This window comes from Pleurodeles waltl, chromosome 3_1 (assembly GCF_031143425.1).
Source record: "Pleurodeles waltl isolate 20211129_DDA chromosome 3_1, aPleWal1.hap1.20221129, whole genome shotgun sequence".
In the NCBI taxonomy this organism is placed as follows: domain Eukaryota; kingdom Metazoa; phylum Chordata; class Amphibia; order Caudata; family Salamandridae; genus Pleurodeles; species Pleurodeles waltl.
In genome coordinates, this window is record NC_090440.1 from 8,559,150 (window position 1) to 8,578,026 (window position 18,877).

The window sequence follows — 18,877 nt, forward strand, 5'->3', positions numbered from 1 at the left end:
GTAGTGCAGGAAGGCACCCGCAGTAACACTGAGTAGATTGATCTGGTTAAGGCAGGAAGGCACGCGCAGTAACATTGAGTAGATTGATCTGGGTAATGCAAGAAGGCACCTGCAGTAACATTGAGTAGATTGATCTGGGTAAGGCAAGAAGGCACCAGCAGTAACATAGCGTAGATTCATCTGGGTAAGGCAGGAAGTCACCCACAGTAACATTGAGTAGATTGATCTGGTTAAGGCAAGAAGGTACCCACAGGAACACTGAGTAGATTGATCTGAGTAAGGCAAGAAGGCACCTACAGTAACACTGAGTACATTGATCTGGGTAGTGCAGGAAGGCACCCACAGTAACATTGAGTAGATTGATCTGGTTAAGGCAGGAAGGCACCCGCAGTAACATTGAGTAGATTGTTCTGGGGAAGGCAAGAAGGCACCAGCAGTAACATTGAGTAGATTGATCTGGGTAAGGCAGGAAAGCACCCACAGTAACACTGAGTAGATTGATCTGGGTAAGGCAGGAAGTCACCCACAGTAACACTGAGTAGGTTGATCTGGGTAATGCAGGAAGGCACCCACAGTAACACTGGGTAGATTGATCTGGGTAAGGTAGGAAGGCACCCACAGTACCATTGAGTAGGTTGATCTGGGTAAAGCAGGAAAGGACCAGCAGTACCACTGAGTAGATTGATCTGGGTAAGATAGGAAGGCACCAGCAGTAACATTGAGTAGATTGATCTGGGTAAGGCAAGAAGGCACTCGCAGTAACATTGAATAGATTGATCTGGGTAAAGCAAGAAGGCACCAGCAGTAACATTGAGTAGATTGATCTGGGTAGTGCAAGAAGGCACCCGCAGTAACATTGAGTAGATTGATCTGGGTAAGGCAAGAAGGCACCAGCAGTAACATAGAGTAGATTGATCTGGGTAAGGGAGGAAGGCACCCACAGTAACATTGAGTAGATTGATCTGGTTAAGGCAAGAAGGTACCCACAGGAACACTGAGTAGATTGATCTGAGTAAGGCAAGAAGGCACCCACAGTAAGACTGAGTAGATTGATCTGGGTAAGGCAAGAAGGCACCCACAGTAACACTGAGTACATTGATCTGGGTAGTGCAGGAAGGCACCCACAGTAACATTGAGTAGATTGATCTGGTTAAGGCAGGAAGGCACCCACAGTAACACTGAGTAGATTTATTGGGGTAAGGCAAGAAGTCACCCACAGTAACATTGAGTAGATTGATCTGGGTAAGGCAGGAAGGCACCCACAGTAACATTGAGTAGATTGATCTGGGTAAGGCGAGAAGGCACCTGCAGTAACATTGAGCAGATTGATCTGGGTAAGGCAAGAAGGCACCAGCAGTAACATAGAGTAGACTGATCTGGGTAAGGCAGGAAGGCACCCACAGAACATTCAGTAGACTGATCTGGGTAAGGCAAGAAGGCACCAGCAGTAACATTGAGTAGATTGATCTGAGTAAGGCAAGAAGGCACCAGCAGTAACATTGAGTAGATTTATCTGGGTAAGGCAGGAAGGCACCCACAGTAACATTAAGTAGATTGATCTGGGTAAGGCAAGAAGGTACCTGCAGTAACACTGAGTAAATTGATCTGGGTTAGGCAAGAAGACACCCGCAGTAACATTGAGTAGATTGATCTCGGTAAGGTAAGCAGGCACCAGAAGTAACATTGAGTAGATTGATCTGGGTAAGGCAAGAAGGTACCCACAGTAACACTGAGTAGATTGATCTGGGTAAGGGAGGAAGGCACCCACAGTAACATTGAGTAGATTGATCTGGTTAAGGCAAGAAGGTACCCACAGGAACACTGAGTAGATTGATCTGAGTAAGGCAAGAAGGCACCCACAGTAAGACTGAGTAGATTGATCTGGGTAAGGCAAGAAGGCACCCACAGTAACACTGAGTACATTGATCTGGGTAGTGCAGGAAGGCACCCACAGTAACATTGAGTAGATTGATCTGGTTAAGGCAGGAAGGCACCCGCAGTAACATTGAGTAGATTGATCTGGGTAAGACAAGAAGGCACCCACAGTAACACTGAGTAGATTGATCTGGGTAAGGTAGGAAGGCACCCACAGTAACATTGAGTAGGTTGATCTGGTTAAGGTAGGAAGGCACCACCAGTAACACTGACTAGATTGATCTGGGTAAGGCAAAAAGGCACATGCAGTAACATTGAGTAGATTTATCGGGTAAGGCAGGAAGGCACCAGCAGTAACATTGAGTAGATTGTCTGGGTAAGGCAGGATGGCACCCACAGTAACACTGAGTAAATTGATCTGGGTAAGGCAGGAAAGTACCCACAGGACCACTGAGTAGATTGATCTGAGTAAGGCAAGAAGGCACCAGCAGTAACATTCAGTAGATTGGGTAAGGCAGGAAGGCACCCACAGTAACATTGAGTAGATTGATCTGGGTAACGCAAGAAGGCACTAGTAGTAACATTGAGTAGATTGATCTGGGTAAGGCAGGAAGGCACCCACAGTAACATTGAGTAGATTGACCTGAATAAGGCAAGAAGACACCCACAGTAACATTGAGTAGATTGATCTTGGTAAGGCAAGAAGGCTCCCGCTGTAACATTGAGTAGATTGATCTTGGTAAGGCAGGAAGTCACCCACAGTAACATTGAGTATATGGATCTGGGTAAAGCAGGAAAGGACCAGCAGTACCACTGGGTAGATTGATCTGGGTAAGATAGGAAGGCACCAGCAGTAACATTGAGTAGATTGATCTGGGTAAGGCAAGAAGGCACACACAGTAACACTGAGTAGATTGATCTGGGTAAGGCAAGAAGGTACCCGCAGTAACATTGAATAGATTGATCTGGGTAAAGCAAGAAGGCACCAGCAGTAACATTGAGTAGATTGATCTGGGTAGTGCAAGAAGGCACCCGCAGTAATATTGAGTAGATTGATCTGGGTAAGGCAAGAAGGCACCAGCAGTAACAGTGAGTAGATTGATCTGGGTAAGGCAAGAAGGTACCCACAGTAACACTGAGTAGATTAATCTGGGTAAGGCAGGAAGGCACCCGTAGTAACACTGAGTAGATTTATTGGGGTAAGGCAGGAAGTCACCCACAGTAAAATTGAGTAGATTGATCTGGGTAAGGCAGGAAGGCACCCACAGTAACATTGAGTAGATTGATCTGGGTAAGGCAAGAAGGCACCTGCAGTAACACTGAGCAGATTGATCTGGGTAAGGCAAGAAGGCACCAGCAGTAACATAGAGTAGACTGATCTGGGTAAGGCAAGAAGGCACCAGCAGTAACATAGAGTAGACTGATCTGGGTAAGGCAGGGAGGCACCCACAGTAACATTCAGTAGACTGATCTGGGTAAGGCAAGAAGGCACCAGCGGTAACATTGAGTAGATTGATCTGGGTAAGGCAAGAAGGCACCAGCAGTAACATTGAGTAGATTTATCTGGGTAAGGCAGGAAGGCACCCACAGTAACACTGAGTAGATTGATCTGGGTAAGGCAAGAAGGTACCTGCAGTAACACTGAGTAAATTGATCTGGGTTAGGCAAGAAGACACCCGCAGTAACAATGAGTAGATTGATCTGGGTAAGGTAAGCAGGCACCAGCAGTAACATTGAGTAGATTGATCTGGGTAAGGCAAGAAGGCACCAGCAGTAACACTGAGCAGAGTGATCTGGGTAAGGCAAGAAGGTACCCACAGTAACACTGAGTAGATTGATATGGGTAAGGCAAGAAGGCACCCACGGTAACACTGAGTAGATTGATCTGGGTAAGGCACGAAGGCACCCACAGTAACATTGAGTAGATTCATCTGGGTAAGGCAAGAAGGCACCAGCAGTAACACTGAGTAGATTGATCTGGGTAAGGCAGGAATGCACCCGCAGTAACTTTGAGTAGATTGATATGGGTAAGGCAAGAAGGCACCCACGGTAACACTGAGTAGATTGATCTGGGTAAGGCACGAAGGCACCCACAGTAACATTGAGTAGATTGATCTGGGTAAGGCAGGAAGGCACCCACAGTAACACTGAGTAGATTGATCTGGGTAAGGCAAGAAGGCACCCACAGTAACATTGAGTAGTTTATCGGGGTAAGGCAAGAAGGCACCAACAGTAACATTGAGTAGATTTATCGGGGTAAGGCAAGAAGGCACCGGCAGTAACATTGAGTAGGTTGATCTGGGTAAGGCAGGAAGGCACCCGCAGTAACATTGAGTAGATTGGTCTGGATAAGGCAAGAAGGCACCCACAGTAACACTGAGTAGATTGATCTGGGTAAGGCAAGAAGGCACCCACAGTAACATTGAGTAGATTGATTCTGGGTAAGGCAAGAAGGCACCCGCAGTAACATTGAGTAGGTTGATCTGGTTAAGGGAGGAAGGCACCACCAGTAACACTGAGTAGATTGATTTGGGTGAGAGAGGAAGGCACCCACAGTAACACTGAGTAGATTGATCTGAGTAAGGCAAGAAGGCACCCACAGTAACACTGAGTAGATTGATCTGGGTAAGGCAAGAAGGCACCCGCAGTAACATTGAGTAGATTGACCTGGGTAAGGTAGGAAGGCACCACCAGTAACATTGAGTAGATTGATCTGAGTAAGGCAAGAAGGCACCAGCAGTAACACTGAGTAGATTGATCTGGGTAAGGCAGGAAGGCACCCACAGTAACACTGAGTAGATTGATCTGAGTAAGGCAAGAAGGTACCCACAGTAACACTGAGTAGGTTTATCTGGGTAAGGCAGGAAAGGACTCACAGTAACAGTGAGTAGATTGATTTGGGTGAGGCAAGAAGGCACCCACAGTAACATTGAGTAGATATATCGGGGTAAGGCAGGAAGGCACCCGCAGTAACTTTGAGTAGATTTATCTGGGTAAGGCAAGAAGGCACCAGCAGTAACATTGAGTAGATTTATCTGGGTAAGGCAAGAATGCACCCACAGTAACATTGAGTAGATTTATTGGGTAAGGGAGGAAGGCACCAGCAGTAACATTGAGTAGATTTCTCAAAGTAAGACAGGAAGGCACCTGCAGTAACATTGAGTAGATTTATCGGGAAAGGCAGGAAGGCACCAGCAGTAACAAAGAGTAGATTTATCAGTGTGAGGCAGGAAGGCACCCGCAGTAACATTCAGTAGACTTATCGGGGTAAGGCAAGAAGGCACCAGCAGTAACATTGAGTAGATTTATCGGGGGTAATACAGGAAGGCACCCGCAGTAACACTGAGTAGATTGATCTGCCTGCTTTCAGAGACACCACAGCACAAGACCCCGACTAACATGAGTGTCTCTGCACACCCAAGCCTACTTAACTTTGGTCTTCCCTCTCTCTCTGCAGCGGGGACGGGAAAGAAGAAGCAGGCGAGCTGGATTTCAGTGCTTTATTGAAGAAGAGGTGAGTGAAAAACTTCCAACCTTCCAATATTTCCTGCATGCTGCTGTATTCTGAGAAAAGACTCATAGTGCCACTCCCTGCAGAGCCTCCTGCTGGGAGAGACCTGCTCCTGGCAGGAGCTCTGAGGTACCACTCACACAGGGCACTTATGATCCCCGCCCTGCAGCGCCTCCTGCTGGGAGAGACCTGCTCCTGGCCGGAGCTCTGAGGTACCACTCACTCTGAGGTACTAATCACAGAGGGGACTTATGATCCCCACCCTGCAGCGCCTCCTGCTGGGAGAGACCTGCTCCTGGCAGGAGCTCTGAGGTACCACTCACTCTGAGGTACCACTCACACAGGCACTTATGATCCCCGCCCTGCAGCGCCTCCTGCTGGGAGAGACCTGCTCCTGGCAGGAGCTCTGAGGTACCACTCACACAGGGCACTTATGATCCCCGCCCTGCAGCGCCTCCTGCAGCGCCTCCTGCTGGGATAGACCTGCTCCTGGCAGGAGCTCTGAGGTACCACTCACTCAGAGGTACCACTCACACAGGGCACTTGTGTTCTACACCCTGCGGCACCTCCTGTCAGGAGAGGAAATGTCTATAGACACCCCCAGTGGGATTACTGCAGTTTAGAGCACAGTCTACTGGGAGGAGGTGGTACTGTTGGACCTGCCACACGCCTCCTCAGTGCCTCATTCTAATCGACTGCAGCCTTTTTGTTCTGCTGGAGTTGTGAGGGTTCTTGTGGACTCTGATGACTCTGTACAGTCCAAAGTTAAGAAACCACCCACTCGTGCAGGTGATTCCTCCACGGAGTGGAGGGCGAGTGGGGGTAAGAGTCCACTGTGTGTCCATGCCATGGGAGGGGGTGAAGGGGAGTTCACAGGCATCAGTCATTCATGTCATGAGTGAGTGTTCGGCATGATCGCTCCCAGCTGCAGGTTCTAGCCAGGGGTGAGGGAAGTGTCCAGCTCACTGCTACCAGTGATTCCAGCCTCGTGCGAGGTCACTGCTACCAGTGATTCCAGCCAATTGCAAGGTCACTGCTACCAGTGATTCCAGCCAGGTGCGAGGTCACTGCTACCAGTGATTTCAGCCAGGTGCGAGGTCACTGCTACCAGTGATTTCAGCCAGGTGCGAGATCACTGCTACCTGTGATTTCAGCCAGGTGCAAGGTCACTGCTACCAGTGATTCCAGCCAATTGCAAGGTCACTGCTACCAGTGATTCCAGCCAGGTGCGAGGTCACTGCTACCAGTGATTTCAGCCAGGTGCGAGGTCACTGCTACCTGTGATTCCACCCAGATGCAAGGTCACTGCTACCAGTGATTCCAGCCAATTGCAAGGTCACTGCTACCAGTGATTCCAGCCAGGTGCAAGGTCACTGCTACCAGTGATTCCAGCCATGTGCGAGGTCACTGCTACCAGTGATTCCAGCCAGGTGCGAGGTCACTGCTACCAGGGATTCCAGCCAGGTGCGAGGTCACTGCTACCTGTGATTCCAGCCAGGGGCGAGGTCACTGCTACCTGTGATTCCAGCCAGGTGCGAGGTCACTGCTATCAGGGATTCCAGCCAGGTGCGAGGTCACTGCTACCAGTGATTTCAGCCAGGGGCGAGGTCACTGCTACCTGTGATTCCACCCAGGTGCAAGGTCACTGCTACCTGTGATTCCAGCCAGGTGCGAGGTCACTGCTACCAGTGATTCCAGCCAGGTGCGAGGTCACTGCTACCTGTGTTTCCAGCCAGGGGCGAGGTCACTGCTACCTGTGATTCCACCCAGGTGCAAGGTCACTGCTACCTGTGATTCCAGCCAGGTTCGAGGTCACTGCTACCAGTGATTCCAGCCAGGTGCGAGGTCACTGCTACCAGTGATTTCAGCCAGGTGCGAGGTCACTGCTACCTGTGATTCCTGCCAGGCGTAGGGTCGGTTTGCAAGCCAAGTGTGACCTGGGTTTTGCTCTGACACATGTTTTTGATTCTTCCTGTGATACCCGTTTATGATTCTAGCTCTAACATATATTTCTGATTCTTGTTCTGTCACGTTTCTCACTCTAATTCTGACACATTTCTGATTCAGGCTCTGACACATTTCTGATTCCTGCTCTGATACATGTTTCTGATTTCTGCTCTGACACATTTCTGATTCAGGCTCTGTCACGTGGTTCTGTTTCATGCTCTGATACATGTTTCTGATTCTTGCTCTGACACATTTCTGATTCAGGCTGTGTCACATGGTTCTGTTTCATGCTCTGATACATGTTTCTGATTCCTGCTCTGACACATTTCTGACTCAGGCTCTGTCACGTGGTTCTGTTTCATGCTCTGATACATGTTTCTGATTCCTGCTCTGACACATTTTTGACTCAGGCTCTGTCACGTGGTTCTGTTTCATGCTCTGATACATGTTTCTGATTCCTGTTCTGACACATTTCTGATTCAGGCCCTGTCACACGGTTCTGTTTCATGCTCTGATACATGTTTCTGATTCCTGTTCTGACACATTTCTGATTCAGGCTCTGTCACGTGGTTTTGTTTCATGCTCTGATACATGTTTCTGATTCCTGCTCTGACACATTTCTGTTTAATGCTCTTATACATGTTTCTGATTCCTGCTCTGATACATTTCTGACTCAGGCTCTGTCACACGGTTCTGTTTCATGCTCTGATACATGTTTCTGATTCCTGCTCTGACACATTTCTGATTCAGGCTCTGTCACACGGTTCTGTTTCATGCTCTGATACATGTTTCTGATTCCTGCTCTGACACATTTCTGATTCAGGCTCTGTCACACGGTTTTGTTTCATGCTCTGATACATGTTTCTGATTCCTGCTCTGACACATTTCTGACACAGGCTCTGTCACACGGTTCTGTTTCATGCTCTGATACATGTTTCTGATTCCTGCTCTGACACATTTCTGATTCAGGCTCTGTCACACGGTTCTGTTTCATGCTCTGATACATGTTTCTGATTCTTGCTCTGATACATTTCTGATTCAGGCTCTGCCACACGGTTCTGTTTCATGCTCTGATACATGTTTCTGATTCCTGCTCTGACACATTTCTGATTAAGGCTCTGTCACGTGGTTCTGTTTCATGCCCTGATACATGTTTCTGATTCCTGCTCTGACACATTTCTGACTCAGCCTCTGTCACGTGGTTCTGTTTCATGCTCTGATACATGTTTCTGATTCCTGCTCTGATACATCTCTGACTCAGGCTCTGTCACGTGGTTCTGTTTCATGCTCTGATACATGTTTCTGATTCCTGCTCTGACACATTTCTGTTTCATGCTCTGATACATGTTTCTGATTTCTGCTCTGACACATTTCTGACTCAGGCTCTGTCACACGGTTCTGTTTCATGCTCTGATACATGTTTCTGATTCTTGTTTTGACACATTTCTGATTCAGGCTCTGTCACACGGTTCTGTTTCATGCTCTGATACATGTTTCTGATTCCTGCTCTGACACATTTCTGATTCGGGCTCTGTCACACGGTTTTGTTTCGTGCTCTGATACATGTTTCTGATTCCTGCTCTGACACATTTCTGATTCGGGCTCTGTCACACGGTTTTGTTTCGTGCTCTGATACATGTTTCTGATTCCTGCTCTGACACATTTCTGATTCGGGCTCTGTCACGCGGTTTTGTTTCGTGCTCTGATACATGTTTCTGATTCCTGCTCTGACACATTTCTGATTCGGGCTCTGTCACGCGGTTTTGTTTCATGCTCTGATACATGTTTCTGACTCCTGCTCTGACACATTTCTGATTCGGGCTCTGTCACGCGGTTCTGTTTCATGCTCTGATACATGTTTCTGACTCCTGCTCTGACACATTTCTGATTCAGGCTCTGTCACGTGGTTCTGTTTCATGCTCTGATACATGTTTCTGACTCCTGCTCTGACACATTTCTGATTCAGGCTCTGTCACACGGTTCTGTTTCATGCTCTGATACATGTTTCTGAGTCCTGCTCTGACACATTTCTGATTCAGGCTCTGTCACGAGGTTCTGTTTCATGCTCTGATACTGACACATTTCTGACTCAGGCTCTGTCACACGGTTCTGTTTCATGCTCTGATACATGTTTCTGATTCCTGCTCTGACACATTTCTGATTAAGGCTCTGTCACGTGGTTCTGTTTCATGCTCTGATACATGTTTCTGATTCCTGCTCTGACACATTTCTGATTAAGGCTCTGTCACGTGGTTCTGTTTCATGCTCTGATACATGTTTCTGATTCCTGCTCTGATACATTTCTGATTCAGGCTCTGTCACGTGGTTCTGTTTCATGCTCTGATACATGTTTCTGATTCCTGCTCTGACACATTTATGATTCGGGCTCTGTCACACGGTTTTGTTTCATGCTCTGATACATGTTTCTGACTCCTGCTCTGACACATTTCTGATTCGGGCTCTGTCACGTGGTTCTGTTTCATGCTCTGATACATGTTTCTGACTCCTGCTCTGACACATTTCTGATTCAGGCTCTGTCACGTGGTTCTGTTTCATGCTCTGATACATGTTTCTGACTCCTGCTCTGACACATTTCTGATTCAGGCTCTGTCACACGGTTCTGTTTCATGCTCTGATACATGTTTCTGAGTCCTGCTCTGACACATTTCTGATTCAGGCTCTGTCACGTGGTTCTGTTTCATGCTCTGATACTGACACATTTCTGACTCAGGCTCTGTCACACGGTTCTGTTTCATGCTCTGATACATGTTTCTGATTCCTGCTCTGACACATTTCTGATTAAGGCTCTGTTACGTGGTTCTGTTTCATGCTCTGATACATGTTTCTGATTCCTGCTCTGACACATTTCTGACTCAGGCTCTGTCACATGGTTCTGTTTCATGCTCTGATACATGTTTCTGATTCCTGCTCTGACACATTTTTGACTCAGGCTCTGTCACGTGGTTCTGTTTCATGCTCTGATACATGTTTCTGATTCCTGTTCTGACACATTTCTGATTCAGGCCCTGTCACACGGTTCTGTTTCATGCTCTGATACATGTTTCTGATTCCTGTTCTGACACATTTCTGATTCAGGCTCTGTCACGTGGTTTTGTTTCATGCTCTGATACATGTTTCTGATTCCTGCTCTGACACATTTCTGTTTAATGCTCTTATACATGTTTCTGATTCCTGCTCTGATACATTTCTGACTCAGGCTCTGTCACACGGTTCTGTTTCATGCTCTGATACATGTTTCTGATTCCTGCTCTGACACATTTCTGATTCAGGCTCTGTCACACGGTTCTGTTTCATGCTCTGATACATGTTTCTGATTCCTGCTCTGACACATTTCTGATTCAGGCTCTGTCACACGGTTTTGTTTCATGCTCTGATACATGTTTCTGATTCCTGCTCTGACACATTTCTGACACAGGCTCTGTCACACGGTTCTGTTTCATGCTCTGATACATGTTTCTGATTCCTGCTCTGACACATTTCTGATTCAGGCTCTGTCACACGGTTCTGTTTCATGCTCTGATACATGTTTCTGATTCTTGCTCTGATACATTTCTGATTCAGGCTCTGCCACACGGTTCTGTTTCATGCTCTGATACATGTTTCTGATTCCTGCTCTGACACATTTCTGATTAAGGCTCTGTCACGTGGTTCTGTTTCATGCCCTGATACATGTTTCTGATTCCTGCTCTGACACATTTCTGACTCAGCCTCTGTCACGTGGTTCTGTTTCATGCTCTGATACATGTTTCTGATTCCTGCTCTGATACATCTCTGACTCAGGCTCTGTCACGTGGTTCTGTTTCATGCTCTGATACATGTTTCTGATTCCTGCTCTGACACATTTCTGTTTCATGCTCTGATACATGTTTCTGATTTCTGCTCTGACACATTTCTGACTCAGGCTCTGTCACACGGTTCTGTTTCATGCTCTGATACATGTTTCTGATTCTTGTTTTGACACATTTCTGATTCAGGCTCTGTCACACGGTTCTGTTTCATGCTCTGATACATGTTTCTGATTCCTGCTCTGACACATTTCTGATTCGGGCTCTGTCACACGGTTTTGTTTCGTGCTCTGATACATGTTTCTGATTCCTGCTCTGACACATTTCTGATTCGGGCTCTGTCACACGGTTTTGTTTCGTGCTCTGATACATGTTTCTGATTCCTGCTCTGACACATTTCTGATTCGGGCTCTGTCACGCGGTTTTGTTTCGTGCTCTGATACATGTTTCTGATTCCTGCTCTGACACATTTCTGATTCGGGCTCTGTCACGTGGTTCTGTTTCATGCTCTGATACATGTTTCTGACTCCTGCTCTGACACATTTCTGATTCAGGCTCTGTCACACGGTTCTGTTTCATGCTCTGATACATGTTTCTGAGTCCTGCTCTGACACATTTCTGATTCAGGCTCTGTCACGAGGTTCTGTTTCATGCTCTGATACTGACACATTTCTGACTCAGGCTCTGTCACACGGTTCTGTTTCATGCTCTGATACATGTTTCTGATTCCTGCTCTGACACATTTCTGATTAAGGCTCTGTCACGTGGTTCTGTTTCATGCTCTGATACATGTTTCTGATTCCTGCTCTGACACATTTCTGATTAAGGCTCTGTCACGTGGTTCTGTTTCATGCTCTGATACATGTTTCTGATTCCTGCTCTGATACATTTCTGATTCAGGCTCTGTCACGTGGTTCTGTTTCATGCTCTGATACATGTTTCTGATTCCTGCTCTGACACATTTATGATTCGGGCTCTGTCACACGGTTTTGTTTCATGCTCTGATACATGTTTCTGACTCCTGCTCTGACACATTTCTGATTCGGGCTCTGTCACGTGGTTCTGTTTCATGCTCTGATACATGTTTCTGACTCCTGCTCTGACACATTTCTGATTCAGGCTCTGTCACGTGGTTCTGTTTCATGCTCTGATACATGTTTCTGACTCCTGCTCTGACACATTTCTGATTCAGGCTCTGTCACACGGTTCTGTTTCATGCTCTGATACATGTTTCTGAGTCCTGCTCTGACACATTTCTGATTCAGGCTCTGTCACGTGGTTCTGTTTCATGCTCTGATACTGACACATTTCTGACTCAGGCTCTGTCACACGGTTCTGTTTCATGCTCTGATACATGTTTCTGATTCCTGCTCTGACACATTTCTGATTAAGGCTCTGTTACGTGGTTCTGTTTCATGCTCTGATACATGTTTCTGATTCCTGCTCTGACACATTTCTGATTAAGGCTCTGTCACGTGGTTCTGTTTCATGCTCTGATACATGTTTCTGATTCCTGCTCTGATACATTTCTGATTCAGGCTCTGTCACGTGGTTCTGTTTCATGCTCTGATACATGTTTCTGATTCCTGCTCTGATACATTTCTGACTCAGGCTCTGTCACGTGGTTCTGTTTCATGCTCTGATACATGTTTCTGATTCCTGCTCTGGCACATTTCTGATTCAGGCTCTGTCACACGGTTCTGTTTCATGCTCTGATACATGTTTCTGATTCCTGTTCTGACACGTTTCTGATTCAGGCTCTGTCACACGGTTCGGTTTCATGCTCTGATACATGTTTCTGAGTCCTGCTCTGACACATTTCTGATTCAGGCTCTGTCACGTCGTTCTGTTTCATGCTCTGATACATGTTTCTGATTCCTGCTCTGATACATTTCTGATTCAGGCTCTGTCACACGCTTCTGTTTCATGCTCTGATACATGCTTCTGAGTCCTGCTCTGACACATTTCTGACTCAGGCTCTGTCACACGGTTTTGTTTCATGCTCTCATACATGTTTCTGATTCCTGCTCTGCCACATTTCTGTTTCATGCTCTGATACATGTTTCTGATTTCTGCTCTGACACATTTCTGACTCAGGCTCTGTCACACGGTTCTGTTTCATGCTCTGATACATGTTTCTGATTCTTGTTTTGACACATTTCTGATTCAGGCTCTGTCACACGGTTCTGTTTCATGCTCTGATACATGTTTCTGATTCCTGCTCTGATACATTTCTGATTCAGGCTCTGTCACGTGGTTCTGTTTCATGCTCTGATACATGTTTCTGATTCCTGCTCTGATACATTTCTGACTCAGGCTCTGTCACACGGTTCTGTTTCATGCTCTGATACATGTTTCTGATTCCTGCTCTGACACATTTCTGACTCAGGCTCTGTCACACGGTTCTGTTTCATGCTCTGATACATGTTTCTGATTCCTGCTCTGACACATTTCTGATTCGGGCTCTGTCACACGGTTCTGTTTCATGCTCTGATACATGTTTCTGATTCCTGCTCTGACACATTTCTGATTCGGGCTCTGTCACACGGTTCTGTTTCATGCTCTGATACATGTTTCTGATTCCTGCTCTGACACATTTCTGATTCGGGCTCTGTCACACGGTTCTGTTTCCTGCTCTGATACATGTTTCTGATTCCTGCTCTGACACATTTCTGATTCGGGCTCTGTCACGCGGTTTTGTTTCGTGCTCTGATACATGTTTCTGATTCCTGCTCTGACACATTTCTGATTCGGGCTCTGTCACGCGGTTTTGTTTCGTGCTCTGATACATGTTTCTGATTCCTGCTCTGACACATTTCTGATTCGGGCTCTGTCACGCGGTTTTGTTTCATGCTCTGATACATGTTTCTGACTCCTGCTCGGACACATTTCTGATTCGGGCTCTGTCACGCGGTTCTGTTTCATGCTCTGATACATGTTTCTGACTCCTGCTCTGACACATTTCTGATTCAGGCTCTGTCACGTGGTTCTGTTTCATGCTCTGATACATGTTTCTGACTCCTGCTCTGACACATTTCTGATTCAGGCTCTGTCACACGGTTCTGTTTCATGCTCTGATACATGTTTCTGAGTCCTGCTCTGACACATTTCTGATTCAGGCTCTGTCACGTGGTTCTGTTTCATGCTCTGATACTGACACATTTCTGACTCAGGCTCTGTCACACGGTTCTGTTTCATGCTCTGATACATGTTTCTGATTCCTGCTCTGACACATTTCTGATTAAGGCTCTGTCACGTGGTTCTGTTTCATGCTCTGATACATGTTTCTGATTCCTGCTCTGACACATTTCTGATTAAGGCTCTGTCACGTGGTTCTGTTTCATGCTCTGATACACGTTTCTGATTCCTGCTCTGATACATTTCTGATTCAGGCTCTGTCACGTGGTTCTGTTTCATGCTCTGATACATGTTTCTGATTCCTGCTCTGACACATTTATGATTTGGGCTCTGTCACACGGTTTTGTTTCATGCTCTGATACATGTTTCTGACTCCTGCTCTGACACATTTCTGATTCGGGCTCTGTCACGTGGTTCTGTTTCATGCTCTGATACATGTTTCTGACTCCTGCTCTGACACATTTCTGATTCAGGCTCTGTCACGTGGTTCTGTTTCATGCTCTGATACATGTTTCCGACTCCTGCTCTGACACATTTCTGATTCAGGCTCTGTCACACGGTTCTGTTTCATGCTCTGATACATGTTTCTGAGTCCTGCTCTGACACATTTCTGATTCAGGCTCTGTCACGTGGTTCTGTTTCATGCTCTGATACTGACACATTTCTGACTCAGGCTCTGTCACACGGTTCTGTTTCATGCTCTGATACATGTTTCTGATTCCTGCTCTGACACATTTCTGATTAAGGCTCTGTCAGGTGGTTCTGTTTCATGCTCTGATACATGTTTCTGATCCCTGCTCTGACACATTTCTGATTAAGGCTCTGTCACGTGGTTCTGTTTCATGCTCTGATACATGTTTCTGATTCCTGCTCTGATACATTTCTGATTCAGGCTCTGTCACACGGTTCTGTTTCATGCTCTGATACATGTTTCTGATTCCTGTTCTGACACGTTTCTGATTCAGGCTCTGTCACACGGTTCGGTTTCATGCTCTGATACATGTTTCTGAGTCCTGCTCTGACACATTTCTGATTCAGGCTCTGTCACGTCGTTCTGTTTCATGCTCTGATACATGTTTCTGATTCCTGCTCTGGCACATTTCTGATTCAGGCTCTGTCACACGGTTCTGTTTCATGCTCTGATACATGTTTCTGATTCCTGTTCTGACACGTTTCTGATTCAGGCTCTGTCACACGGTTCGGTTTCATGCTCTGATACATGTTTCTGAGTCCTGCTCTGACACATTTCTGATTCAGGCTCTGTCACGTCGTTCTGTTTCATGCTCTGATACATGTTTCTGATTCCTGCTCTGATACATTTCTGATTCAGGCTCTGTCACACGCTTCTGTTTCATGCTCTGATACATGTTTCTGAGTCCTGCTCTGACACATTTCTGACTCAGGCTCTGTCACACGGTTTTGTTTCATGCTCACATACATGTTTCTGATTCCTGCTCTGCCACATTTCTGTTTCATGCTCTGATACATGTTTCTGATTTCTGCTCTGACACATTTCTGACTCAGGCTCTGTCACACGGTTCTGTTTCATGCTCTGATACATGTTTCTGATTCTTGTTTTGACACATTTCTGATTCAGGCTCTGTCACACCGTTCTGTTTCATGCTCTGATACATGTTTCTGATTCCTGCTCTGATACATTTCTGATTCAGGCTCTGTCACGTGGTTCTGTTTCATGCTCTGATACATGTTTCTGATTCCTGCTCTGATACATTTCTGACTCAGGCTCTGTCACACGGTTCTGTTTCATGCTCTGATACATGTTTCTGATTCCTGCTCTGATACATTTCTGACTCAGGCTCTGTCACACGGTTCTGTTTCATGCTCTGATACATGTTTCTGATTCCTGCTCTGACACATTTCTGATTCAGGCTCTGTCACGTGGTTCTGTTTCATGCTCTGATACATGTTTCTGATTCCTGCTCTGACACATTTCTGATTCAGGCTCTGTCACGTGGTTCTGTTTCATGCTCTGATACATGTTTCTGATTCCTGCTCTGACACATTTCTGACTCAGGCTCTGTCACACGGTTTTGTTTCATGCTCTGATACATGTTTCTGATTCCTGCTCTGACACATTTCTGATTCAGGCTCTGTCACGTGGTTCTGTTTCATGCTCTGATACATGTTTCTGATTCCTGTTCTGACACATTTCTGATTCAGGCTCTGTCACACGGTTCTGTTTCATGCTCTGATACATGTTTCTGATTCCTGTTCTGACACATGTCTGATTCAGGCTCTGTCACACGGTTCTGTTTCATGCTCTGATACATGTTTCTGATTCTTGTTTTGACACATTTCTGATTCAGGCTCTGTCACACGGTTCTGTTTCATGCTCTGATACATGTTTCTGATTCCTGCTCTGATACATTTCTGATTCAGGCTCTGTCACATGGTTCTGTTTCATGCTCTGATACATGTTTCTGATTCCTGCTCTGATACATTTCTGATTCAGGCTCTGTCACGTGGTTCTGTTTCACGCTCTGATACATGTTTCTGATTCCTGCTCTGACACATTTCTGACTCAGGCTCTGTCACACGGTTTTGTTTCATGCTCTGATACATGTTTCTGATTCCTGCTCTGACACATTTCTGATTCAGGCTCTGTCACGTGGTTCTGTTTCATGCTCTGATACATGTTTCTGATTCCTGTTCTGCCACATTTCTGATTCAGGCTCTGTCACACGGTTCTGTTTCATGCTCTGATACATGTTTCTGATTCCTGTTCTGACACATTTCTGATTCAGGCTCTGTCACACGGTTCTGTTTCATGCTCTGATACATGTTTCTGATTCCTGCTGTGATACATTTCTGATTCAGGCTCTGTCACACGGTTCTGTTTCATGCTCTGATACATGCTTCTGATTCCTGCTCTGACACATTTCTGATTCAGGCTCTGTCACGTGGTTCTGTTTCATGCTCTGATACATGTTTCTGATTCCTGCTCTGACACATTTCTGATTAAGGCTCTGTCACGTGGTTCTGTTTCATGCTCTGATACATGTTTCTGATTCCTGCTCTGACACATTTCTGATTAAGGCTCTGTCATGTGGTTCTGTTTCATGCTCTGATACATGTTTCTGATTCCTGTTCTGACACATTTCTGATTCAGGCTCTGTCACACGGTTCTGTTTCATGCTCTGATACATGTTTCTGATTCCTGTTCTGACACATTTCTGATTCAGGCTCTGTCACACGGTTCTGTTTCATACTCTGATACATGTTTCTGATTCTTGTTTTGACACATTTCTGATTCAGGCTCTGTCACACGGTTCTGTTTCATGCTCTGATACATGTTTCTGATTCCTGCTCTGATACATTTCTGATTCAGGCTCTGTCACGTGGTTCTGTTTCATGCTCTGATACATGTTTCTGATTCCTGCTCTGATACATTTCTGACTCAGGCTCTGTCACACGGTTCTGTTTCATGCTCTGATACATGCTTCTGATTCCTGCTCTGACACATTTCTGATTCAGGCTCTGTCACGTGGTTCTGTTTCATGCTCTGATACATGTTTCTGACTCCTGCTCTGACACATTTCTGATTCAGGCTCTGTCACACGGTTCTGTTTCATGCTCTGATACATGTTTCTGAGTCCTGCTCTGACACATTTCTGATTCAGGCTCTGTCACGTGGTTCTGTTTCATGCTCTGATACTGACACATTTCTGACTCAGGCTCTGTCACACGGTTCTGTTTCATGCTCTGATACATGTTTCTGATTCCTGCTCTGACACATTTCTGATTAAGGCTCTGTCATGTGGTTCTGTTTCATGCTCTGATACATGTTTCTGATTCCTGCTCTGACACATTTCTGATTAAGGCTCTGTCATGTGGTTCTGTTTCATGCTCTGATACATGTTTCTGATTCCTGTTCTGACACATTTCTGATTCAGGCTCTGTCACACGGTTCTGTTTCATGCTCTGATACATGTTTCTGATTCCTGTTCTGACACATTTCTGATTTAGGCTCTGTCACACGGTTCTGTTTCATGCTCTAATACATGTTTCTGATTCTTGTTCTGACACATTTCTGATTCAGGCTCTGTCACACGGTTCTGTTTCATGCTCTGATACATGTTTCTGATTCCTGCTCTGACACATTTCTGACTCAGGCTCTGTCACACGGTTCTGTTTCATGCTCTGATACATGTTTCTGAGTCCTGCTCTGACACATTTCTGACTCAGGCTCTGTCACACGGTTTTGTTTCATGCTCTGATACATGTTTCTGATTCCTGCTCTGATACATGTTTCTGATTTCTGCTCTGACACATTTCTGATTCTGGCTCTGTCACGTGGTTCTGTTTCATGCTCTGATACATGTTTCTGATTTCTGCTCTGACACATTTCTGATTCAGGCTCTGTCACACGGTTCTGTTTCATGCTCTGATACATGTTTCTGATTCCTGCTCTGACACATTTCTGACTCAGGTTCTGTCACGTGGTTCTGTTTCATGCTCTGATACATGTTTCTGATTCCTGCTCTGACACATGTCTGATTCAGGCTCTGACACATGTTTCTTACTATTGCTCTGATGCATGTTTTCGATTCCTGCTCTGACAAATGGTTGTTCATTGCTC

The 18,877-nt window shown here is 45.9% G+C and overlaps 1 protein-coding gene across 1 annotated transcript in view; it reads left to right on the forward strand.

Annotated features, from left to right (window-relative positions):
* MYBPC3 (myosin binding protein C3) overlaps positions 1-18,877 on the forward strand; it is a 337,466-nt gene that overhangs the window by 89,099 nt on the left and 229,490 nt on the right. The window contains exon 9 of the mRNA XM_069221629.1: positions 5,333-5,389. Coding sequence (XP_069077730.1) covers positions 5,333-5,389 — 57 coding nt within the window. The remainder of the gene's footprint in view (positions 1-5,332; positions 5,390-18,877) is intronic.